Source organism: Brachyistius frenatus, unplaced genomic scaffold (genome assembly GCF_029030835.1).
Source record: "Brachyistius frenatus isolate BFR_SWC_R1_liver_20210118 unplaced genomic scaffold, ASM2903083v1 Contig_191, whole genome shotgun sequence".
In the NCBI taxonomy this organism is placed as follows: Eukaryota; Metazoa; Chordata; class Actinopteri; family Embiotocidae; genus Brachyistius; species Brachyistius frenatus.
Window position 1 is genome coordinate 84,218 of NW_027210790.1, and position 25,156 is coordinate 109,373.

The 25,156-nt window shown below is 45.4% G+C and overlaps 3 protein-coding genes across 3 annotated transcripts; 1 reads left to right on the forward strand and 2 right to left on the reverse strand.

The window, feature by feature from the left end:
- Positions 1 to 352: 352 nt before the first annotated feature.
- uqcrfs1 (ubiquinol-cytochrome c reductase, Rieske iron-sulfur polypeptide 1) lies at positions 353 to 3,214 on the reverse strand. The gene is made up of 2 exons (XM_069718446.1): positions 2,951 to 3,214; positions 353 to 1,146 (listed from the first exon to the last, which is right to left on the reverse strand). Exons 1-2 carry the CDS (start codon positions 3,159 to 3,161, stop codon positions 536 to 538), a joined length of 822 nt encoding a protein of 273 aa, XP_069574547.1. The 5' UTR covers positions 3,162 to 3,214; the 3' UTR covers positions 353 to 535.
- Positions 3,215 to 7,596: 4,382 nt separating this feature from the next.
- Positions 7,597 to 13,041, reverse strand: cmtm7 (CKLF-like MARVEL transmembrane domain containing 7). Its single transcript, XM_069718441.1, has 5 exons — positions 12,807 to 13,041; positions 10,866 to 11,042; positions 10,005 to 10,103; positions 9,829 to 9,907; positions 7,597 to 8,031 (listed from the first exon to the last, which is right to left on the reverse strand). The coding sequence occupies exons 1-5, from the start codon at positions 12,918 to 12,920 to the stop codon at positions 8,018 to 8,020; spliced, it is 483 nt and encodes a 160-aa protein (XP_069574542.1). The 5' UTR covers positions 12,921 to 13,041; the 3' UTR covers positions 7,597 to 8,017.
- A 2,679-nt stretch (positions 13,042 to 15,720) lies between these two features.
- LOC138632698 (sialic acid-binding Ig-like lectin 15) lies at positions 15,721 to 23,590 on the forward strand. The gene is made up of 3 exons (XM_069718454.1): positions 15,721 to 15,763; positions 16,722 to 17,114; positions 23,097 to 23,590. The coding sequence occupies exons 1-3, from the start codon at positions 15,721 to 15,723 to the stop codon at positions 23,588 to 23,590; spliced, it is 930 nt and encodes a 309-aa protein (XP_069574555.1).
- Positions 23,591 to 25,156: the final 1,566 nt, after the last annotated feature.

A 25,156-nucleotide genomic window follows, 5' to 3' on the forward strand; every position in this document is an offset into this window, starting at 1 on the left:
AGGTCTAACCTGATGATGACCTCCACCTGTAGCAGGTAACCTGCTGATGACCTCCACCTGTAGCAGGTAACCTGATGATGACCTCCACTTGTAACCTGATGATGACCTCCACCTCTAACAGGTAACCTGATGATGACCTCCACCTATAACAGGTAACTGTGCCTTTAAACCCTTTTTCACTCACCTGTAGCAGGTATTAAATTGTTTTACCATGAACACAAACTTCCAGCTGTGACGTGACCACGAAGACGGGGCCACCCATGCTGCAACATACCGAGGTACCAGGGGCCATGTTAGGAAACAGGAAGTAGTGATGCAGGGTTTTAAACAAAAGGAAGATGACACACAGACGTCAGATAAAATAAAGTGTTTATTGATTTATTGATTAGAGGTGAATACAACATGGACTGTATAAGTTAAAGATGGCAGGTGTGTTTTCATGTCCACCATGTCTTCCCGGATTACATCATCTGCACTCATCAATGTAAAAGGAACAGCATCTTGTTGTCATGACAACACAAACAGGAAGCTCCTTCTATCCCACCACCACCGTGTCGTCGTCTCGGAACTCGTAGTAGGGGACCTCCAGGTTAAGGGGGGCGGGACCTTTCCTGATGCGACCCGAGGCGTCGTAGTGCGAGCCGTGGCAGGGGCAGTAGTAGCCTCCGAATTCGCCGGCGTTGGCAATGGGCACGCAGCCCAGGTGTGTGCACACCCCGAGGATGATGACCCAGCTGGGATTGATGACCCGGTCCTTGTCGTGCTCAGGGTCCCGCAACTCTGCGATGTTGACGGCGGTCTCTTTGGCGATCTCGCTCTCGGTGCGGTGACGTACGAACAGGGGCTTGCCTCGCCACTTGAAGGTCATGTTCTTCCCTTCGGGGATGTCGCCCAGCTTGATTTCGATCTTGGACATAGCCAAGACGTCGGCCGAGGCGCTCATAGACGACACAAACTGAGTGACCACCGTCTTGGCGGCATAGACGCCCACCACGGCCGTGGCACCGGTGACCAGGTAGGAGAAGGTTCTTCTGGCCTCACTGCTCTCCTGGGATGACTTGTTGGGGTCCAGAACCTCGGGACGCCTGTAGTCAGAGAAGTCTGGGACCCTGACGTCTGTGTGGGCCAATCGGACTCCGGCACAGCCTGCAAGACAAACGGACAAACACACGTCAGCTACGCTAAACACTGGCGATGGAACGCGCATTTTGAACAGTCATTGTAATCTACAAAATCTATTCGTACATGCGAATATCTACCAATCAAATATTCGATTGATAACCATATTCTGGGCAAATTTCGAAAAAAAGTTTTGCTTGAAATGCCCATCACGACTGAATGAACAACCAACCAACACAACACTGATGTCGACAACCAACCAACCATCACAACACTGATGTCGACAACCAACCAACCATCACAACACTGATGTCGACAACCAACCAACCATCACAAAGCTGATGTTGACAACCAACCAACCAACCAACCAACCATCACAAAGCTGATGTTGACAACCAACCAACCAACCAACCATCACAACACTGATGTCGACAACCAACCAACCATCACAACATTGATGTCAACAACCAACCAACCAACCAACCAACCAACCAACCAACCATCACAACACTGATGTCGACAACCAACCAACCATCACAACATTGATGTCAACAACCAACCAACCAACCATCACAACACTGATGTCGACAACCAACCAACCAACCAACCATCACAACACTGATGTCGACAACCAACCAACCATCACAACACTGATGTCGACAACCAACCAACCATCACAACACTGATGTCGACAACCAACCAACCAACCATCACAACACTGATGTCGACAACCAACCAACCAACCATCACAACACTGATGTCGACAACCAACCAACCAACCATCACAACACTGATGTCGACAACCAACCAACCATCACAACGCTGATGTCAACAACCAACCAACCATCACAACACTGATGTCAACAACCAACCAACCATCACAACACTGATGTCAACAACCAACCAACCATCACAAAGCTGATGTCGACAACCAACCAACCATCACAACACTGATGTCGACAACCAACCAACCATCACAACATTGATGTCAACAACCAACCAACCAACCAACCAACCATCACAACACTGATGTCAACAACCAACCAACCAACCAACCATCACAACACTGATGTCAACAACCAACCAACCATCACAAAGCTGATGTCAACAACCAACCAACCATCACAAAGCTGATGTCGACAACCAACCAACCATCACAACACTGATGTCAACAACCAACCAACCATCACAACACTGATGTCAACAACCAACCAACCAACCAACCAACCATCACAACACTGATGTCAACAACCAACCAACCATCACAAAGCTGATGTCAACAACCAACCAACCAACCATCACAACATTGATGTCAACAACCAACCAACCAACCAACCAACCAACCATCACAAAGCTGATGTCAACAACCAACCAACCAACCATCACAAAGCTGATGTCAACAACCAACCAACCAACCATCACAAAGCTGATGTGGACAACCAACCAACCATCACAAAGCTGATGTCAACAACCAACCAACCATCACAACAGTGATGTCAACAACCAACCAACCATCACAACACTGATGTCACCAACCAACCAACCAACCAACCATCACAACACGCACGTGTTCCGGTGACGTTGGTTGAAACACCGTTACACCCACACAGACCCACCGGGAGGTGGAGCCGCTGTTTAACCTCCCGGGCTAACAGGAGACGAGCTAACTCCCTGGAACAGCGAGCTGGTGACGTTAGCCAGCTGTGTCCCGGTAACCTCCCCGGTTACAGGGTGACAGATGTGACGGACACCGGTGATGTGTTCGCTGCCAGCCCGCGGTGGTTCACGGTAGGCTTCAGTGATGCTAATGCTAACAGAGGACGGGACTCACCGTTGATGCTAACCGTGACAGCGGGACCCGTCTTTGGGCTCTGACCGGCCAGCGACTCGCGGCACAGGAACGGCTTCTTCGGGTTCAACAAAACCTTCTCCCCCTTCACCACCACCCCGGGAACCAGAGCTTTGAGCGGCCCGGAGACCGTAAAGGCTGTGGCCTGCATGTACGGGGAGAAAGCCCCTGAACGGGCGGCCAGGGACATCATGTTTCTTCGCTGCTCCACGACCTTGTGGGCCTCTCCGTCGTGGTTTTCTTCTTCTTCTTAACGTTTACTGGCGAATTGCATTACAGGAGTTTAGGTGCATACCGCCACCTACTGTACGGGAGTGTGTAGAACAGGACCTGGACTTGCATCCAGAGTCTATGAAACAAGCCGGTGAACCCTCGGGATTAACATTCATTTATTAGGGGAAGTAAAATGTATTAATTTGGGGAATTACACTTATTTAGATTATATATAATTATGTATAATTATATATATTCATCTGAAGTTTTATTCTCCATCCTAAAGCATTTCCCTTCATCCATGTACTTCTTTCATTTAACCAAATTTCAACTCCTTCACGCTGTTCATCGATTGTCCTCCTCATTGTAAAGAACATATCATAGGACTCATGGTTGACCGCGGGTATGTAATGCCCCACCAGGTAGCATGTGTCACCTGATCATGTTTCCATCACGTCCGTCTGTCCAGGTTTATTAACATGTCTCTAATAGTCGTATTAAACTGTCTTTAAGACACTTCCTTCAGGTTGATATGAAACTCTTCAGTCTTTCTATTCCCTGTCATTAACCCATGGAGGTTTTAACATCAAATAAGTCCCTGAGTTGATGTTAGATGATTTCTTTGATTCATCTCTACGTTAGCTCTAGTGATGTTACCAGGTGTGCCGACGCTTCGAAGCGTGTGTCGAGTAATGGAGGGGGCGTGTCCTCGAAGCGTGTGTCGAGTAATGGAGGGGGCGTGTCCTCGAAGCGTGTGTCGAGTAATGGAGGGGGCGTGTCCTCGAAGCGTGTGTCGAGTAATGGAGGGGGCGTGTCCTCGAAGCGTGTGTCGAGTAATGGAGGGGGCGTGTCCTCGAAGCGTGTGTCGAGGCTTGCTTCATTTAGGGGAGGAGCCAAAAATGATGACGTCCGAAGCCTCGCTGCCGGCTGTACCACGTGACTGCTTTGGGAAGTGGTTCAGGTGTTGCCGGGAGGTTTGACAGCAATATAAACCCCTCAGGCTCCATTCAAAATGTGGGTTGTTGGTGGAGAGTTGAGGTCAGTTGAGAGTTTGGATAGTTTGGAGAAGTTAGAGAGAGAGATAGTTTGGAGAGTTTAGAGAGAGAGATAGTTTGGAGATTTAGGAGAGAGAGAGATAGTTTGGAGATTTAGGAGAGAGAGGAGAGAAGGAGGTGATAAGATGGAGCCAGCTAGGAAGAGGAGGATTTCCCCTGTGGGAACACTTTGATTTGATAACTCCTAATAAGCTAAATCTAACTCTATTTCAGACACATTAGGTTTGCTTATCAAGAACTGTATTTTTCACAGTTTCTTATTTGATTCAAAGGTGAGGTGTTTATTGTGCTCCAAGGAGTTGGGGTACAATAACAACACCTCATCCATGCTGAGGCGTTACCGTGCCTTGCATGAGAATAAGGAGGAAACTGGAGCTTCACCCAGCCAAGGTAAGTCATTACAATATTACAAATGCACCATCACAATTTTTCCCTGTTCACTTTTGTTTATTGTGCAAATAAAGACAGGTAACAGACTCTGTATTTATTCTCTTTTAACCAGCCACCAGAAAACCAGAGCTGGATGAAGCCCTCGTCTCCATGATAGTGAAGGACACACAGCCCTTCAGTATTGTGGATGATGTTGGATTCAGGGCATTTGTGTCCAAACTGGATCCTAATTATGTCCTCCCTACAAGGCAGGTATGTATGGGTGCATGCATGAAACAAATGAGTACTTTATTGTGTCTCACAGTTCAGCACTATATATTTTTTCCTTGAGGCTCTGAAGGCCATGGTAGAGGCCAAGTATGAGTTAGCTAAGGAGAAGGCTAAAGTGGAAAAGGTGGCTGCTGTTAGCCTTACTTCGGACATTTGGACATCCATCAATATGGATGCCTACCTGGCTGTAACATGCCATTTTGTGGGTGAGAAAACCACACTCAGTTCAGTGCTGTTAGGAGTGCAGGCATTCCCCCAATCACACACTGCTGAAAATATAGCTCGTGTGAAAGCCTCCCTGATGGAGGAATGGGGAATCGCCAATAAGGTGACATGTATGGTCTCTGATGGTGCTCCCAATATGGTTGCCTGTGACAGAGCTGAAGCTTCGGCACCATATTTGCATTGCACACACACTGAATCTGATCGTGAAGAAGACACTTGACCAGCAGCCTGTGCTCTCTGGCATCCGGGCCAAAGCACGGAAGCTGGTTGGCTTCTTTAGAAGCAGCACCACTGCTGAGGTATGCTCTTTCCCTTTATTCCAATTTCTAATAACGCTAATAGTTTGTCTGTGTTCCTACTGCAGTGATTTAATGGCCTACTCATCTGTATCTTCAAAGGAGAAGCTTACACAAGTGCACCCTAATCTACCCTAACCTGCCCTAATCTACCCTAATCTACCCTAACCCTTGAAAACATTGTTTCTGATTCACGTATAGTTTTACTCATTTTAAATGACTATTGTCGACGAGGGTTCACTGAGTTAGCTTGTTATTTCGGGCTAAAGCCGAATTAAAATGAGAAAAAACACTAAACTTCATTCAGAGTCAAATAATCAGCGTTGGTAGGAAGCTAACCTTTTTCTGCTAACGATCTTTAGGGAGTAAACAAGCTAGTATTAGCCAACAAGCTACTTTTTAATATTTGATCAAAACTTCCTGACTTCAGTTTTTAAAGTCGAACAGCTTTTGTACAAAACTCCGGTTGATTTTCCTCAAACTTCGTTGTCATGTCGACGACTGTTTCACGTTTTCAACGATCCGCCTCACCAGCTAGCAGACGAGCTAGCAGCGCTAACGTAACGTGTTTGATTGGATCTGTTCTGTTTGACGTTCGTCACAAAGAACAAACTGCATTTTAAACATTCACTGCTGGACCAGAACCTCAGAACCTCAGAACCACAGAACCTCAGAACCTCAGGATCACAGAACCTCAGAACCACAGAACCTCAGAACCACAGAACCTCAGAACCACAGAACCTCAGGATCACAGAACCTCAGAACCACAGGATCACAGAACCTCAGAACCTCAGGATCACAGAACCTCAGAACCACAGAACCTCAGGATCACAGAACCTCAGAACCACAGAACCTCAGGATCACAGAACCTCAGAACCACAGAACCACAGAACCTCAGAACCAAAGAACGGGGCTGAGCGTGAGGAACCCGGTGAGCCCAGACGGACAGATGGATTCTGTGTTGTGCTTTAACAGTCAGACGTTTGATTGATGGTTGTCGTTAATTTTTGATTGACAGCTGTCGTTAAGGTTTGACAGATGGTCTTCATGCGTTCACTGTTCGTCTCATTCATCTCGTAGGTTTGTTCATGTTTATTAGTTTCTGAATCATGTTTCTAGTTTGACTTCATTTGATTCTATTTAACAGCTTCATCGATCAAAACATCGATGTTTGAACCCATAAACTCGTGTAATTAATTCAAATGTGTTAAACTCCTGCGTGTCTGTTGATTGGACGTATTAACGAGCTGATCCGATGTGAACGCTGCTCTCTGGTTCTGGTTCTGATGAACATTCAGATTAAAGTTAGACAGACATGTTGTTTTAAAGCACCGTAGATGATGGAGGTGTTTGATATTTATTAATTATTGATTATTATGGATGAACCCGCAGCAGCTCTCAGACTCTGGAGAGGTGGTGTGATGCATCATGGGAGTTTCATCATTTGGACAAGCAGTTCTTTCTGCTGGTGTTTCTCTACATGTTCTTATTATCAGTGAATCATGAACACTTGAGTTCGTCTTTAAAACTCAAACGTCTCCTGACTGAACTCACAAATCTTTCAAATCATGTTTTCTGTTAAAGTTCAGTCGTTTCCTGATCAGCTGATCTGTTGTTTGTCTGTTGTTGTTTACCAGCTGATCTCCAGCAGGAGGAAACATCTTTTTGTGTCTCTGTGGTTGAGACGAACTCTAAATTAAACGTCGAGCTCCCGAATCGTCTTTTCAGAAGCGTTTGTTTTAGTTTGATAGTTTGATGAAGCGTTTGACTTTAGATGTTCTAGTTGGACGTGAACGTGTTCAGGAGGTTTACGGACAATAAGAAGCGTGGAGACGAACACGTTGTGTTTGTTAGCATGCTAACGTTGTCTTTGTTTCAGCATGCTGTTGTTTTTTAGCCCCTGAGTCATGTTTTTGCATCCTAACAACATCATTAGCATGCAGGTGATTTCAGCTTGTTAATGTTTGTGAGCCCAGCGGACCGTCGAGAGCGTTCGCACGCTGATACTTCAGTGAGCGAGCCAAACGTAGCGTAGCGAGCTAACGGGGCTGGAGGTTTAAGAAAAGAGCTTTTTAAAAAGTACATAGAATAAAAAAGTAGAAGTGATGGATGTGTGTGGACGACGAGGAGGATGAAGCTTGGGACTGTAAACAAAGAGGAGGAGCAGAGACGTGGAGGCGGAGCTTAGACCTGCAGAACTTTGACTGGTTTATGGCACACAAGGACAGGAAGACGGTGCCGTTGTTCCAGAGCGGACGCAGCTCTTCGAAAAGGCTTCGACTCACATAAAAAACACTTTAAAACACGTTGATGGAACAACCAGCAGGAATGATGGGAAATGTAGTCCAGAGCAGCAAAGACGTGATTGGATTAAGGTGTGTCACTCTGAGCACCGTTAACGTGTCTGGAAGGATCCAATAAGAAATCAAAGGGTGACGACGGTCCTGCAGGTGGATGATCAGAGCTCCTGGTACCTCCGGATCCAGTCAGCTCGTCAGTCAGCTGGTCAGTCAGCTCGTCAGTCAGCTGGTCAGTCAGCTGGTCAGTCAGCTGATCAGTCAGCTGATCCAGCCATCTGGTCCTACAGGACGGGTCACCTCTTACACTGCAGCACCTGCAGGGGAGGCGGGGGGGAGAGGGAGAGGAAGAGGGGGAGGACAGTAAAAATAACTTCCATCATGTGACTCACAAGTCTGATTCTCTTTTAACGGTTATTAGCATCGTTAGCATTCCTGCGTCCCTCTGGTGCCCTGGTTCTCTGGTTCTCTAATTATCTGGTTCTCTAATTCTCTGGTTCTCTAATTCTCCGGTTCTCTAGTTCTCCAGTTCTCTGGTTCTCCAATTATCTGGTTCTCTAATTCTCTGGTTCTCTAATTCTCTGGTTCTCTAATTCGCTAGTTCTCTGGTTCTCTAATTCTCTAATTATCTGGTTCGCTAATTCTCTAGTTCTCTGGTTCTCTAATTCTCTGGTTCTCTAATTCTCTAGTTCTCTGGTTCTTTAGTTCTCTGGTTCTCTAATTATCTGGTTCTCTAATTTTCTGGTTCTCTAATTCTCTGGTTCTCTAGTTCTCTAATGCTCTGGTTCTCTAATTCTCTGGTTCTCTGGTTCTCTAATTCTCTGGTTCTCTAATTCTCTGGTTCTCTAGTTCTCTAATTCTCTGGTTCTCTAGTTCTCTGGTTCTCTAATTCTCTGGTTCTCTAATTCTCTGGTTCTCCAATTCTCTGGTTCTCTAGTTCTTTGGTTCTCTAGTTCTCTGGTTCTCTAATTCTCTGGTGCTCTGGTTCTCTAGTTCTTTGGTTCTCTAGTTCCCTGGTTCTCTGGTTCTCTGACTGTCTGACTTTATTTAATAAAAGTAAAGTGAGGCGACAGACAGACGCGTTTCCTCACTGCTTCCTGTCAGCAGCACATAATTAGAGAGTTTCCAGAAGATGAACGTGAAGCTTCAGACCAACAGATTCATCTGATCTGTTTCTGTTCAGGACTTCAGTCTTTAACGTCCTGATGCTCCAGATGTTTTCAATGATTGACAGGTCTGGACTGCAGGAGGCCAGTTTATCAGCGGACTCTTCTACTAGAGAACCATGCTGTTGGAATACGTGCAGAATGTGGTTGGACGTTGTTCTGCTGAAATAAACAAGACCTTCCCTGAAAGAGACGTTGTCTGGATGGCAGCATATGTTGCTCCAAAACCTGAATATATCATTCAGCATTAATGCTTCCTTCCAGATGTTCAAGCTACCCATGCCATGTGCACTAATGCATCCTGTACCATCACAGATGCTGGCTTTAGAACTGAGCTGATAACAAGCTGGATGGTCCCTCTCCTCTTTAACCTGGAGGATGCAGCGTCCATGATTTCCAAACAGAATCTCAGATTGTGATCCATCAGACCTCAGGACAGTTGTCCACTTCACCTCAGTCCATCTTCAATGATCTCGGTCCAGAGAAGGCGGCGGTGTTTCTGGATCATGTTTCTATCTGGTTTCTTCTTTGGAGAGTTTTAACATCATTTGTGGACGCAGCGATGAACTGTGTTCACAGACGATGGTTTTCACAAGTGTTCCTGAGCCCATGCAGTGATTTCCACTCCAGAATAGTGTGTTTTTAATGCAGTGCTGCCTGAGGGCCCAAAGATCACCACCATCCAATATTGGTTTCCAGCCTTGTCCCTTGTGTTCAGAGAACACCTGCCAGAGACCCAGAGAACCTACCACAGGACCAGAGAACCTACCAGAGAACCACAGAACCACAGAAACTACCAGAGAACCAGAGAACCACAGAAATACCAGAGAACCACAGAACCAGAGAAGCTACCAGAGAGCCACAGAACCAGAGAACCACAGAAACTACCAGAGAACTGGAGAACCTACCAGAGAACCACAGAAACTACCAGAGAACCAGAGAACCTACCAGCCTGAGGGCCACAGGCGACGCTGTACGACGTCCACAGGTTGACGACCATCAGGAAGGTTGCGATGAACCCGAACACCTGCAGACACACAACAGGGATTATTAACGTTGCATGAACATGTCTACATGTATGTACCATGTTGACATGTTACCCAAGTATACATGTTCTTGCGTACCGCTGCAGCCACCAGCGCTGAAACTTCTCCCCCTTTCACCGACGCCACGATGGAGGCGATGAAGATGAGGACGGCCCCCACAGAGTAATGGAAGAACTCCTGAGATACAGATCAATCAATCAATCAATCAATCAGAGGATCAATCAATCAATCAGAGGATCAATCAATCAATCGATTGGAGGATCAATCACTCAATCAATCAGAGGATCCATCAATCAATTAATCAATCAATCACTTAGGGGATACATCGATCAATCGGAGGATCCATCAATCAATAAATCAATAAACCAGTCAATCAGATGATCAATCAATTCATCAATCAATCAATAAATCAATCAATCAATTTGTTGATGGAAGTATTGATCTGTTGATAGAAGTATTGATCTGTTGATGGAAGAGTCATCTTCATCATCAATCTGTGGTCTCAATCATTGATCACTCAAACACACCTGCATACCTGCAGCACACCTTCTCATCCTGAATGTCAGATTTATTGATCCTGAACCTGAATGTCAGATTTATTGATCTTGAACCTGAATGTCAGATTTATTGATCTTGAACCTGAATCTCCGATTTATTGATCCTGAACCTGAATGTCAGATTTATTGATCCTGAACCTGAATGTCAGATTTATTGATCCTGAACCTGATTGTCAGATTTATTGATCCTGAACCTGGTTGTCAGATTTATTGATCCTGAACCTGAATGTCAGATTCACCGTTTGTGAGTCTGAATTGAACAGGAAGTGCTTCTACCACCTGCAGTCTTCCTCCTTTGAACCGTGTGGACATAGTTGTGACTTCCTGTTCTGTAACCATGACGACCAGACACTGACAGATGTGTGGCGGTTTCTGTGCTCACCGTCAGCGGCCAGTTGATGCAGGGCATCTTGGCCTGCAGTCTGAACAGGTGCATGAGGAAGAAGACGAGGAAGGCGATGAGGAACCAGAGCGCCACCACCTCGAAGTACTGGAAGGCGGCCCAGCTGGGCCAGCCGCGAGCGCAGCGGATGCACAGGAAGGCGATGAGCAGGGCGAGCTGCGAGGAAGCAGAGCGACGCCTTAACATCTTCAAGTCTGATTCTCTTCGTCTTCTCTCACATGCCGATCAAACCCACAACGACTCTTCATTTTTCCTGTCCTCCTCCTCCATCTGTGGCTCTCAGCTCAGGAAACAGCGACCAGAAATATCTTTAAATAGACGCGAAACCACTAGAAATATATTTAAATAGACGCGAAACCACCAGAAATATCTTTAAAGAGAGGCGAGACCACCAGAAATATCTTTAAATAGACGCGAGACCACCAGAAATATCTTTAAAGAGACGCGAAACCACCAGAAATATCTTTAAATAGACGCGAAACCACCAGAAATATCTTTAAATAGACGTGAAACCACCAGAAATATCTTTAAAGAGACGTGCAACCAGAAATATCTTTAAAGACACGAAATGACCAGAAATATCTTTAAAGAGATGCGAAACCACTAGACATATCTTTAAAGACACGAAAACACCAAAAATAGCTTTAAATACACAATACCACCAGAAATATCTTTAAAGAGATGCGAAACCACTAGAAATATCTTTAAAGACACGAAACCACCAGAAATATCTTTAGAGGCGAAACCACTAGAAATATCTTTAAAGACACGAAACCACCAGAAATATCTTTAGAGGCGAAACCACTAGAAATATCTTTAAAGACACGAAAACACCAAAAATATCTTTAAATAGATGCGAAACCACCAGAAATATTTTTAATGACACAAACCCACCAGAGATATCTTTAAAGAGACGGAAAACCACTAGAAATATCTTTAGACGCAAAACCACCAGAAATATCTTTAAAGACGCAAAACCACCAGAAATATCTTTGGAGACGTAAAACTAACAAAATTAACTTTAATGAGATGGAAAAAAACACAAACAAACAATAAAACACCGAAAATAGACAAGAAATCACCACAAACAGACAACAAAAAAAAGATCCAAAATAACCACAAATACACAAAAAAAACATAAAAATAATAAAATAACCAGACAGAAAACTAACACAAAAAAAAACATTTAAAAGAAGAAAACCAGAGACAGAAAATAACCATAAACTGAACACTCTGGGGCCCTGTGGGGGGTCTGTTAAGGGCCCTGTGGGGGAGGGTGGAGGGGGCCTGTTGAGGGCCCTGTGGGGGGCGTGGGGGGCCCTGTGGGGGAGGGGGAGGGGGCCTGGGGGGCCCTGTGGGGGGTCTGTTAAGGGCCCTGTGGGGGAGGGTGGAGGGGGCTGTGGGGGTCTGTTGAGGGCCCTGTGGGGGGGGGTGTGGGGGGCCCTGTGGGGGGTCTGTTAAGGGCCCTGTGGGGGAGGGTGGAGGGGGTTGTGGGGGTCTGTTGAGGGCCCTGTGGGGGGTGTGTGGGGGGGGGTCTGTTGGGGGTCCTGGGGGGGGTCTGTTGAGGGCCCTGTGGGGGGTGTGTGGGGGGGTCTGTTGAGGGCCCTGTGGGGGGGCCCGATGGGTTCAGATGGATTCTGGTCCATTCCTGTGTCTGATGGAAGTTACTAATATCTGTCCATCACGTGATTAACTTCCTGTCTGACGTCATATCCTGATCAATAATAATTAATTCATGTCAACACCTCCACCGCCACATTAACTTCACAATCTCCATGGTAACGCCTCAGCTAACGGCTAACGTTGGCTACCTCGGGTTAAACTCGGACACTGCAGCTGAAGTCCCGGTTATAACCCGGTTAAACCCGGTTACAGCCCCGGTTTAAAGCCCCGGTTGTTTTGAGCGGGACCGGCTCTCACCATCTGTCCCATCTTGAGTAGTCCCGGGATGGTGCGGGTGTAGCCCAGGTTCAGGACGCCGTCCCCGGACGACCTCAGCGTGGTGGTCGTCGTGGTGATGACGGTGTGCGACATGTTGTTGTTGTTGTTGTTGTTGTTGTCAACAAACGGCGGTAGACAGATGTTTACAGGAGTTGAATCGCTGCACGGAGTCACCGGAGGCTGGAGTCGTTACGGCCCGTCTGTCCGCAGTTCACCGTCATCAAACTACAACGTGTACACACGATGGCTTCCGGCAAGGATTTCAGAATAAAAGCTCTACACGATCAACTTTTTGAAACAAACAATTCTCCCAAATAATATTGACTCAATAATTTACATCTGCATTAGATTAATCTTGACTGGAATTACAGATATTTTCACTGTTGAGTTGTTGTTTTTTAATTAATTACTTAATTGTTTAGATAAAACTCATAAAATAATCATAAATGTTTTTCTTTGTTTTGCTTGGAAAATGACTGAAACGATTCAATATGAAATGGTTGCTGTAAAGCGTGACAGGGCTGTTCCCATAAAACACAACAATACAATCAATAAATAATAATAAAAATCATCCTTTGATTATAGATGTTTTATCACTATAATTTCTTCTGACACTCTGACACTGGTTTTACTGTTATATTATGATATCTCTTATTTGTATTATTTTAATTTCCTTCATCTAACTTCATTAAAGTCTCAATTATATAAAAAAAAACAGTTAAAAAAAACATCATCTTAAGAGTCACAACAATAAACACAAACAACAGAGAAAGATAACATGACAACATAAAAGTCAGAAATCCGGTGCGTTTGGAGAGTTCTAAACATTTTATTATAATTTTTAAACAATAACTCCTGAGTGGTGTTCCTGCCGATCAATGTCATGCTTTTATTTTGAAGTACACATCCTGTGTGTGCAGGTTTCAAGGTGGCTGCGCTTGTCATCTTTGACGGGTGGTGCTGTGTGGGGGTGTGGTCTGTCAGGAATCTCTGCAGCAGCAGCTTACAGACCAAACACATACACACACACACACACACACACACGCACGCACGCACGCACGCACACACACACACACACACACACACACACACACACACACACACACACACACACATTGTTCTGTGATGAGCAGAGACAACAGAGAGGTGCTGCCAGGACAGTTTCCTTTACATCAACACACACAAACAGCAGACGATCCAACAACACACACACACACACACACACGTTTGTCCAGCTATCTTTGTGAGGACATTCACCGATGTAATGCATTCCCTCGATCTAAATCTAAATCTGATCTGAATCTGATCTAAATCTGATCTGAATCTGATCTAACTCTGATCTGAATCTGATCTAAATCTGATCTGAATCTGATCTAAATCTGATCTGAATCTGATCTGAATCGGATCTAACTCTGATCTGAATCTGATCTAAACCTGATCTGAATCTGATCTGAATCTGATCTGAATCTGATCTAAAACCACACTCAGCGAGTCCCAGCAAGTCTCTGCTCCACTGCAGCTGGACGAGCCTCCTGAATGTTTGAGCTCATTAATAATTCAAGGTGCAGCATCAGAGACAGAAGGAGAGTGTGCAGCTCTGCAGCACCTCAAACTCTCCCGAACAGCAGCTCCAACCAGCAGTGATATCATTGGCCAGCAGTGATGTCATCAACCATCATCCATCAGTGATGTCATCAACCAGCAGTGAGGTCATCGTTGGTTTGTGAGCATTATGGAGCCTCCAGTCCATCTCGCCAGTTCGAAGGACTCATTTTTCAGAAATGAAGCTACGGACACTTTTATTTCCAGTCTGACAGCTCCACAGCTCCACATGCAGTCCCACCAGCAGCCACTAGAGGCTGCTCAAACAGACTCCTGTTCAAACAGAACAACATTAAGGCGTTCTGGAGGAAAGTTCTGGACAGTTTGTACTTCCTGAGTTTGTCTGACTAGAAAACATCATCATCTCATTAAGTTCACGTTACCTGTTAGCACAAGGGAGCTAAAGGAGCTCACGCTGGCTTGTGTGGGCGTGGCCTGTGTTGGCGTGTACGAGGTCGAGGAGTGAAAAACATCCTGCACAGAAAACATCAACACACTGCAGACACACACATGGTAACCATGGTAACCTAACTTCTCACTTTCAACCACATCCTGTGGCCACAAAGTGGTTACACACACACACCAACGGAAAGACACACAAACATACAGCAGGAAGTGAAGCTGAAACCTGCAGCAACTTTGTTTTAAACAAGCTGGACAGAGTTTGACATGAGGACATGTGGACATTAAGAAAGGAGGACATTAGGATAGGAGGACATGAGGAAAGGAGGAAAGGAGGACATTGGGAAAGGAGGACATGAGGAAAGGAGGACATTAGGAAAGGAGGACATGAGGACATGAGGATGTGATATGTGATGAGACGTCCTGATGAGACATTGTGCCCTTCCTGAAGATGAAGACCAGGTGTGATCCTCCCATGTGACCTCACCTGGAAGGAAACACAACTCATCAGAGCTGCTTTACTTAAAAATGACCTGCTCCATTTGCAATGTAAACGTGAGTCTTTGGAGACGGACTCTGTCTCATGACAAGGTACTATCAGAGAAATGCTATCAAATAAATACTGTCAGATAAATAGTGTCAAATACTTTACTTATTGATGCAATAATGTGGAAATTAAATTTATAAATGCTGGTCAATAACCGAGGAATGCTAGCCGTTAGCCTAGCGCTGCTGGTGGTGAGAAAGATGGTGACTAATAAAAGACATGAAGGATATATTAATAGAAGAATGGAAAAACATCAGTGGACGAGACGAGTCTGACAGCTACTGAGTCACACACACACACACTGACACCCATCCTGCCCAGTTGTGTCTCCGTGGTCTCATCATGGACGCCCGCTCAGTCTCTTTGACTCTGCTGTTTGTTTCAGGTGAGCTGGTTTTCGTCTTCAACCTTTCAGGATGTGATTCTCCATCTGTGGTTTCAGGAGATTTAAAAGTCAGACAGAAGTAGATTCCTCAGACTCAGTAGTTCACTGATCGGGTTCAACCCGACTGAACACATCTGATTTATTTCAGCTGCAGTCAGAAGAACTATAACTGTTGTAGAGAGGGAACGATGAAGTCTCTGATCAATAACTCTCAAATGTTTCCTGAAGTTTAAACTGCTTCCTGTAAAATGAGGTTTGTTGTAACCACAGATTGTTTATAAAAGAGTTCGTAGCTTCAGGTCTGTAAAATGGTTCTGATCCAGAAGTGTCTTCAGCTGCAATACCAGCGAGTGCCACTAGAGGTCGGCTCCAAAAGCCTCCGGCTCCATAGACTCCCATTCAACTTCTCTCATCAAATCCAAAGTGAATAAAATGTGTCCATCAGTTATCTCGGTGTTGTTAGCTAAAGTCACTCCTTCTTCTTAGTTTTCTGGAGGTCCATCTGAAAATAATCCCTCATTCATTAGAAAAGAAGATTCAAGAAGACCTGTTTTTGGGGGCGTGTCTGTTTGATTGACAGGCCTGCGGTGCAGTCAGGTTACAGCTATCGGTGGGCGGGATGTAGTATTGTCAGGTTTCCAATCAGATCAATCAGATCCACCTCTGGCTCCTCCCCCAGCTCATCCAAATATGGTCACTTCCTGCTCCAAACTGCTCCGAACTATTAAAGATGGTGACGGACAGAATCTGAACTGGAGGATTCATAACGTTCACAAACCAACGATGACATCACTGATGGTTGATGACATCACTGATGGTTGATGAGGTTACTGATGGTTGATAACATCACTGATGGTTGATGAGGTCACTGATGGATGCTGATTGGTTGAATAATATATTCTCTGAATAGTGCGACTCCTCATTTCCTGACCTGAAACCTCAGATGTTCTTTTTTCAGTCGTCATTTGCTCTGGAGACGACGGCTGGTCCACGAAGGTGCAGTCGGAGGTGCGAGGCATCGAGGGCTACCCGGTGGTGCTGCCCTGCACCTTCAGCCACCCGCAGCACTCCCAGCATTCCTCCCTGCAGGTTGTGTGGCGTCTGGGCCACGGCGCCGGCGCCACCGTCCTGTTCCGCTGCACCAGCCGACCTGGGGCGCCAACCTGCGAGGCCGGGCTGCAGCAGGACCAGAGGTACCGGCTGGAGGGCAACCCGCGGGAGCATGACCTGTCGCTGCGCATCAACGGCATCGCCCTGCAGGACAGCGGACGGTACTACTGCCGAGTGGAGGTTCTGGGTCGAGAGCACGTCAACTTCGAGGACAAGATGGGGACCCGACTGAGAGTGGAGGGTACAGTCCGAATACAGGCAGAGCTCTGCCTCCTGGGAGATCCGGTGTCTTTATTCAATTCAATTCAATTCAATTCAATTCAATTCAATTCAATTCAATTCAATTCAATTCAATTTTATTTATAAAGCGCCAAATCACAACACAGGTTATTTCATGGCACTTAACACATTAAAGTCCTTACAGCAAGACTTTACAATATTCCTCATCAAAGATGACTCCAAGGTTCCTCACAGTTTTGCTGGAGGCCAAGACAACGTCATCTAGAGTAACTAAGTGATTACAGAAAGAGTTTCTGAGGTGTTTAGGACCAAGTACAAGAACTTCTGTTTTGTCTGAATTTAGAAGCAGGAAGTTTTTGGTCATCCAGGACTTTATGTCTTTTAGACAGGCTTCAAGTTTTACTAACTGATTAGTTTCATCTGGTTTTATAGAAAGATATAGCTGAGTGTCATCTGCATAACAATGGAAGTTGATGCAGTGCTTCCTGATGACATCTCCTAATGGAAGCATATACAAAGTAAAAAGTATTGGGCCTAACACTGAGCCTTGTGGAACTCCATAACTAACTCTTGTTTGTCTGGAAGAGTCATTGTTGACATGGACAAACTGGAATCTATCTGATAAGTAGGATTTGAACCAATCTAATGCAGTTCCTTTAATCCTCGTAACGTCTTCTGATCTCTGTAATAAGATCGTATGATCAATCGTATCAAAAGCAGCACTGAGGTCTAGAAGAACAAGTAGACAGATAGATAGATAGATAGATAGATAGATAGATAGATAGATAGATAGATAGATAGATAGATAGATAGATAGATAGATAGATAGATAGATAGATAGATAGATAGATAGATAGATAGATACTTTATTAATCCCACAAGGGGAAATGTTTTCGCTACAGCAGCATTATAGGTACAAGAAAACAATAAAACAACAGTAAAAACTATTACTTATAAAAATGCCCAGTATATACAATAAATAGAATAAAATAAAATAGAATAATTAAATTAAATTAAAGCTAAGTAAACAATAGTGCAAAGATTTAAACAAACAAGAAAACAGATAACGATCGGTGTTATTGTTGTGTGATGGATTTTGCCAGAGGGCAGGAATGATCTCTTGTATCTAGAATGATCTCCTGTATCAGGAATGATCTCCTGTATAAGGAATGATCTCCTGTATCTGGAATGATCTCCTGTATCAGGAATGATCTCCTGTATCAGGAATGATCTCCTGTATCAGGAATGATCTCCTGTATAAGGAATGATCTCCTGTAGCTGGAATGATCTCCTGTATCTAGAATGATCTCCTGTATCAGGAATGATCTCCTGTATCTAGAATGATCTCCTGTATCAGGAATGATCTCCTGTATAAGGAATGATCTCCTGTATCTGGAATGATCTCCTGTATCAGGAATGATCTCTTGTATCTGGAATGATCTCCTGTATCTGGAATGATCTCCTGTATCTGTCCTTGTGACAGCAGCTGGAGGAGTCTTCAGGAGAATGTTCTCCTCTGTCCCTACAGCAGGTGGAGAGGGTGGTCAGGATTATCCAATATGGATAGTAGTTTCCTCAGCGTCCTCCTCTCCACCACCTTTTCCAGACTGTCCAGTTTGCAGCCGATGATGGAGCCGGCCTTCTTAACCAGTTTGTTAAGTCTGTTGGTGTCTCCGGCTCCAATGCTGCTCCCCCAGCAGACCACAGTGAAGTACAATGCACTGGTGATGGTAGAACATCTCCAACATCTTGCTGCACACATTGAAGGATTGAAGTTTCCTCAAGAAAAAGAGTTGACTCATCCCCTTCTTGTAGACAGCGTTGATGTTGGTCTTCCAGTTCAGTCTGTTGTCATGGAGACACCAGGTACTTGTACTCCTCCACCATGTCCACCTCCTCTCCCAGAACTCTCAGCGGTTGTGGAGCCGTCGTCTTCCTCCTGAAGTTGACCACCATCTCTCTGGTCTTGGCTACATTCAGGAGCAGGTGATTTCTACCAGCCCACTCCACAAAGTCCTCCACTACTGCCCTGTACTCATCCTCCTGTCCATCCCTTATACACCGTCCACTGACTCCTCCTCCCGTCCATCCCTTATACACCGTCCACTGACTCCTCCTCCCGTCCATCCCTTATACACCGACCACTGACTCCTCCTCCCGTCCATCCCTTATACACCGACCACTGCAGAGTCATCAGAGAACTTCTGCAGATGTCTTGACTCTGAGTTGTTCTGGAAGTCAGTGGTGTAGAAGGTGAACAGGAAGGAGACAGAACAGTTCCCTGAGGAGCTCCAGTACCACTGACCACCGTATCAGACAGCACACTGCCCAGACGGACAAACTGTGGTCTGTCTGTTAGGTAGTCAGTGATCCAGGAGACGGTGGGCGCGTCCACCCCCACCACCACCACCACCTGCAGCTTCTCACTCAGTAGCAGTGGTTGGATGGTGTTGAATGCACTGGAGAAATCAAAGAAAGTGATTCTCACAGATTCACCGGTTCCATCCAGGTGAGACTGAGCTCGTTGCAGCAGGTAGATGATGGCGTCGTCCACTCCCACATGAGGCTGGTACGCAAATTGTAGAGGGTCCAGAGAAGATTTCACCAGAGACCTGAGGTGGGCCAAGACCAGCCTCTCCAGCACCTTCATCACATGAGATGTGAGGGCAACCGGTCGGTAGTCGTTGAGGCCAGATGGAGTCGTCTTCTTTGGGACTGGAACCAGGCAGGACGTCTTCCACAGCACCGGGACTTCCTCCTGCTTCAGGCTCAGGTTGAAGAGGTGTTGTAGGACCTCAGCCAGCTGGGTGGCGCAGGTCTTCAGGACCCCGGGGCTGATGCCGTCAGGTCCTGCAGCCTTGCGCTGGTGGAGTCTCTCCAGCTGTCTCCTAACCTGGCCAGAGAGGTGGGAGAGGGAGGTCATGGCATCGATGGTGGAAGAGCCCTTTGGCGTTGAGGACTCTGTGTCCATGTAGCTCACCAGGTGGGGGGGGGGGCAGAGGGGGAGGGGGAAGGCAGCAGAGGAGTTTGGGAGGTGTAAGGTGTGGAGGAGACAGATGAGGGCGGTGAACTAAACCTGTTGAAGAAACAGTTTAGCTGATTGGCCCTCTCCAGGTTCCCCCTGGTTGTTCCTCTCCAGGTTCCCCCTGGTTGTTCCTCTCGAGGTTCCCCCTGATTGTTCCTCTCAAGGTTCCCCCTGATTGTTCCTCTCCAGGTTCCCCCTGGTTGTTCCTCTCGAGGTTCCCCCTGATTGTTCCTCTCGAGGTTCCCCTGATTGTTCCTCTCGAGGTTCCCCCTGATTGTTCCTCTCCAGGTTCCCCCTGGTTGTTCCTCTTGAGGTTCCCCCTGATTGTTCCTCTCCAGGTTCCCCCTGATTGTTCCTCTCCAGGTTCCCCGTGGTTGTCTCTCTCTCCCCTTGAACCCAGTAATCTCCTTCATACCGGTCCACACCTCCCTCACGTTGTTCTGCTGGAGTTTTGCCTCCAGCTTCCTCCTGTAGGAGTCCTTGCACTCTCTCATCTTCTCCTTCAGGTGGCGCTGCACTCTCCTGAGCTCCTCCCTGTCCCCAGACCTGAAGGCTGCTTTCTTCTGATTAAGAAGCACCTTCAGGTCACTGGTGATCCACGGCTTGTTGTTGGGGAAACAGTGTCCAGTCCAGGATGGTACGGTGGTGTGTTCACAGAATTTAATGTATTCTGTGATACAGTCCGTCCTGCTGTTGATGTCCTCCCCATGTGGTCCACACAGCACATCCCAGTCCGTGGACTCAAAGCAGTCCTGCAGGGCGTCTTTAGCCTCCTGTGTCCACCTCCTCACAGTCCTGGTGGTTACAGGCTGCCTCTGCACCAGAGGAACATACTTTGGTGTCAGCAGGACCAGGTTGTGGTCTGATCTACCAAGGGGGGAAGGGCAGTAGTACTGTATGCATCCATGACATTAGCATACAGTAGGTCCAGAGTTTTATTGTTCCTTGTGGGGCAGTTCACATACTGGTGCAAAGTTGGCAGTACTTTATCCAGACTGGTTAAAGTCTCCAGTAACTAACAAAAATGCACCGGGATGCTGAGTCTGAAGTTTGGACACAGTGGAGTGGATGGTGTCCACTGCTGCCTCTATGTCAGCTGATGGAGGAATGTAAACAGTGATAACAATGGCGGACGTGAACTCCCTCGGCAAATAATAAGGGCGCATCCCCACGGCTAGAAGTTCAATGTCCGGGCTACAGAAACGTTCCTTCACACACACGTGGTCGGGATTACACCACCTCTCGTTCACATAGACTTCAATCCCTCCACCTTTCTTCTTACTGCTCCGAACAACGTCTCCGTCCCCCCGAACAGTCCTGAAGCCGGGTACGGCCGCGCTGTGGTCCGGGAGATGTGAGTGCAGCCACGTCTCGGTGAAACACATGATGCTGCACTCCCGGTACTCTCTCTCTGGGTCTTTACCAGCACCGAGCTCGTCCGTCTTGTTGGCCAACGACCTCACGTTCCCCGTTAAGATCTCCGGTACCGATGGTTTATATTTCCTCCTCTTTACCTTCAGTTGAGCTCCAGCTCTGTAACCCCGACGTCTTCTCCGAATTTCGTCCGGGATTTCAGGCCTCGCTCCGGGCAGCAGCAGTAGAGGGCTACTCAGCGCGATCAGCTGATCACGAGAGTAAACAAAGGCCCCGGTCCACTGTGCGTAGCTCTCCGTTACAAAGAGGGAAAAAAGTAGAAGAAGAGCCACCAGAAAAGAGGAAAAGTTACCGTCCATTGTCTGACCGTCACTTAACACACGTGAAAGAAATAAACCAACAACAACTCCGAAGAGAGAAGAAAGAAAGAAAAATACTTAAAACAAAAACACACTGTTACTGCTGTAACAGGCTGCCACTAGCACGGCGCCATCTTCATGGAAAGTACAGAGACGAGTCCATTATCTGAGGCTAATAAAAGGTCGTTGGTAACTTTCACCAGAGCTGTTTCTGTGCTATGATGAACTCTAAAGACTGAACATCTTCAAACAGATCGTTCCTTTGTAAATGATCACAAAGTTGATTTGAAACAACTTTTTCAAGGATTTTAGAAATAAACGTCAGGTTGTAAATTGGTCTGTAGTTTCCTAAAACAGCTGATCAAGAGTCAGCTTTTTAAGTAAAGGTTTAATTACAGCCACTTTAAAAGCCTGCGGTACATAGCCGGTTACAATAGATAGGTTGATCTGATCTAATATGGAAGTATTAATTAAAGGGAAGACTTCCTTAAAAAGTTTAGTTGGGATGAGATCTAACAGACAGCTAGAGGATCCAGATGAAGAAATAATTCTAGTTAACTCAGAGAGCTCAACAGGAGAGAAATGTTCCAAGTTTACATCTGGTCCTTTATGACATCACAGTGTTGAACTTGTTTCACCAAACATCGATTTAGACTTTAAATGCCGTTTCAGTAATAAATGTCCAGATCGATAAATTTCAAAAACTTTAAAACATTTGTTTGTCTGAACTTTTCTTCTTTTCTCTTCCATGAATCATTTCACGACCGCTGAGATTTTTCTGATGACCCTCCAAAGGGCTTGCCCCCTCAGGTTGAGAACCAGAATGAGTACCATTAAAACTTGATGTACATGCTCTTCAGAATATTTTGAACAGAGGAATTTGACCTGTAACGGAGTATTTTTACGTTGGAACAACCTGCTGTCACCCCAAAGCCTGTAATACACCCACTAGTCCACCAGAGGGCGGCGTGTCGAGTCGCGGAACACGTCGGAATTGAACCCGTCTGAATCTAAAGTTCGTGTCTCAGGTGTTTTCGGAAAACAAAACTTCTTGCTCGGGGTTCCTAAAAGATTTGTTGAAACAAATCCACGTTGCCTCCTACTTCCCCGCTGTCCTCTAGTGGCCTGCCGGGTGTATGACTGTCTTTCATTCCACACTGTCTGTGAAGTAGGTTGTATTTATACGGAGGTGTTTCCGTGGTAACCCCTTTTCCTGTATCTCCAGCGCCTCCGAAGATCCTGGCGCTGTCGGTGGAGGGCAGCGAGCGGTCCGGCTACCGCGCCCTGTGTCGGGTGCAGGGCTCCCCGCTGCCGGACGTCCAGTGGCTCGGCCCTGACGACCTCCTGGAGGGTTCCTTGGTGGGGCCGCTGGCTCAGGGCTCCCCAGCCCGCTACCACACCGTGAGCCAGCTGGGGGATGTGGCGCCGGGCCAGCAGTACACCTGCAGTGCCTCCAACCCGCTGGGCAAAGAGCAGGCCGCCCTGTACGTCCTGCCCCCCCGGCTCCCGCCGGCCGCCGCCGCCGCCACTCCGCTTCCTCTCCTGCTCCTCCTGTCCGTGTCCCTGGGGGCCAAAGTGCTCCTGCTGGTGGGGGTGGGGGTGCGGATGGTGCAGGGGGGCGCTGCAGCGAGTCAGCTGCTGGTGGAAGTAACTAGCTGTGATTTAACAACACTTTACTTCATTATCAGCAGGATTTATAAAGACGTAATAACTGGCTGATGTATGAAAATACAGTCAAACAGCTGTGATGACGTATCATGTTGTTTTATAGGAGAACCTAAAATACTGTTCACTAATTAACACTTCAAATGTCTGCTTTTAAATTACATTATGAACATTCATTAAATATTTCAACTGTGATTATAACAACCTGTTTAATATTAATTTCTGCAGATTATAATTATTGTTGTTATTTGAATTTAAACTGTTTTTAAAATTAAAGATATTAACCCAATTTATAATCTAACTATAATTTACTGTAATTTATTTGATACTTTCTTTGTTTGCAGAGGAAAATGAGGCGGCACTTTGTTTTACATTTAATTCCTAAATAAATACTTTTCTAAAACATCCAAAAAATAAACTATCGAGTACATTTTTTATAATTATAGATTAATTACAAATGTGCATCAAAAAAAGCAAAGTAAATGCAAATAAATATTATTTTTTGTTGTTTTCAGTGAAAAATTTATTTTCCATGTACTGAATAAATGCTTACCTGGCAAATGTAATGCTCTTAGAAAAAGTCTTTACATTATCAATAAATTAGAAATAATTACAGCAAAGTGTACATTTGTAACGCCATCTCTATTTTTCTGACAATTTGTACCAAATTACATTTCTGGAAAGTTTTTGGGAAATCTCAATATTTTCTGAAACTACAGACACGTAAAACAAAGTATCGTCTGCAAACTGTTTGATGCTGTAAGTCTTGTTTAAAGGCTCAAATGTTTACTGTTAAAGAAATCTCTTTAAAAGTAATTCTGCAGATTGTTTTCTTCCAATAAAGTCTAAAAGAGTCTTCACAGCCAATACAAAGAGCAAAAACTCTCTTTTTTCAATGTTAAAGCATCGACATCATTTTACGACACCAAGACTTACAGCTATCAACTGTTTAGACATATTAGTATTTTTACATTTTTGGACTTGATTGTATTTGTGGTAAATAAAACAAAGCAGTTTTTACTTTCACACATTAACTGTTTATTTTTACATTGTTGATTCACAACAGTCGTGGATATTAAATCACAGACCGTCACAGACCGTCACACTGCAAATACTATCAACTACAAACCACAAAAAACACCCCGTTAAAATGTTCTAATTCCATGAAATCTGCCATTAGGGAAAGCAAAACACAATTTTATTGAAGCTAACATGAAAATCAAACAATACAACCTTAAAATTAGTAAATAATGTTAAATCTGGCTACTGAGTTGAAACAGGACTACAAATAAAGTTCTTCAAACCGACGTCATGGCATTATATGTTTAAAATATCTTCACACAACAAATTTGCCAAATAAGCAAAAACTACTTTGGGACTTTTCTATAAATCAACTTTAAATCTAGTCACAGCAGAAACGAGTTTACCTAAAATATCACTCAGATTTCAGCCGGTGGAGCCTCAGAAGATTAAAGATGCTTCAATATTAAAGTATTGCACATCAGACCTGAAGGACTAAGTGCAATTATAAAAATATCCTGAAATATAAATTCTCCCTTTTACAAACTGAAACTCTTGCAGAGCCGTTCATTGCAAACGTTGGTGAAAAAGCAGTTTTCC

What these genes read in the sequence shown, in the direction of transcription:
- uqcrfs1 (XM_069718446.1), bottom strand. Translation starts at nt 3,161, where the DNA reads ATGATGTCCCTGGCCGCCCGTTCAGGGGCTTTCTCCCCGTACATGCAG. An exon ending in TGTCACGGTTAGCATCAACG is followed by an intron (nt 1,147 to 2,950) that starts GTGAGTCCCGTC and finishes TTTGTCTTGCAG; the next exon opens with GCTGTGCCGGAGTCCGATTG.
- cmtm7 (XM_069718441.1), bottom strand. Translation starts at nt 12,920, where the DNA reads ATGTCGCACACCGTCATCACCACGACGACCACCACGCTGAGGTCGTCC. An exon ending in TACTCAAGATGGGACAGATG is followed by an intron (nt 11,043 to 12,806) that starts GTGAGAGCCGGT and finishes GCTTCCTCGCAG; the next exon opens with CTCGCCCTGCTCATCGCCTT. An exon ending in GCATCAACTGGCCGCTGACG is followed by an intron (nt 10,104 to 10,865) that starts GTGAGCACAGAA and finishes TCTGTATCTCAG; the next exon opens with GAGTTCTTCCATTACTCTGT.
- LOC138632698 (XM_069718454.1), top strand. Translation starts at nt 15,721, where the DNA reads ATGGACGCCCGCTCAGTCTCTTTGACTCTGCTGTTTGTTTCAG. An exon ending in GACTCTGCTGTTTGTTTCAG is followed by an intron (nt 15,764 to 16,721) that starts GTGAGCTGGTTT and finishes TTCTTTTTTCAG; the next exon opens with TCGTCATTTGCTCTGGAGAC. An exon ending in GACCCGACTGAGAGTGGAGG is followed by an intron (nt 17,115 to 23,096) that starts GTACAGTCCGAA and finishes CTGTATCTCCAG; the next exon opens with CGCCTCCGAAGATCCTGGCG.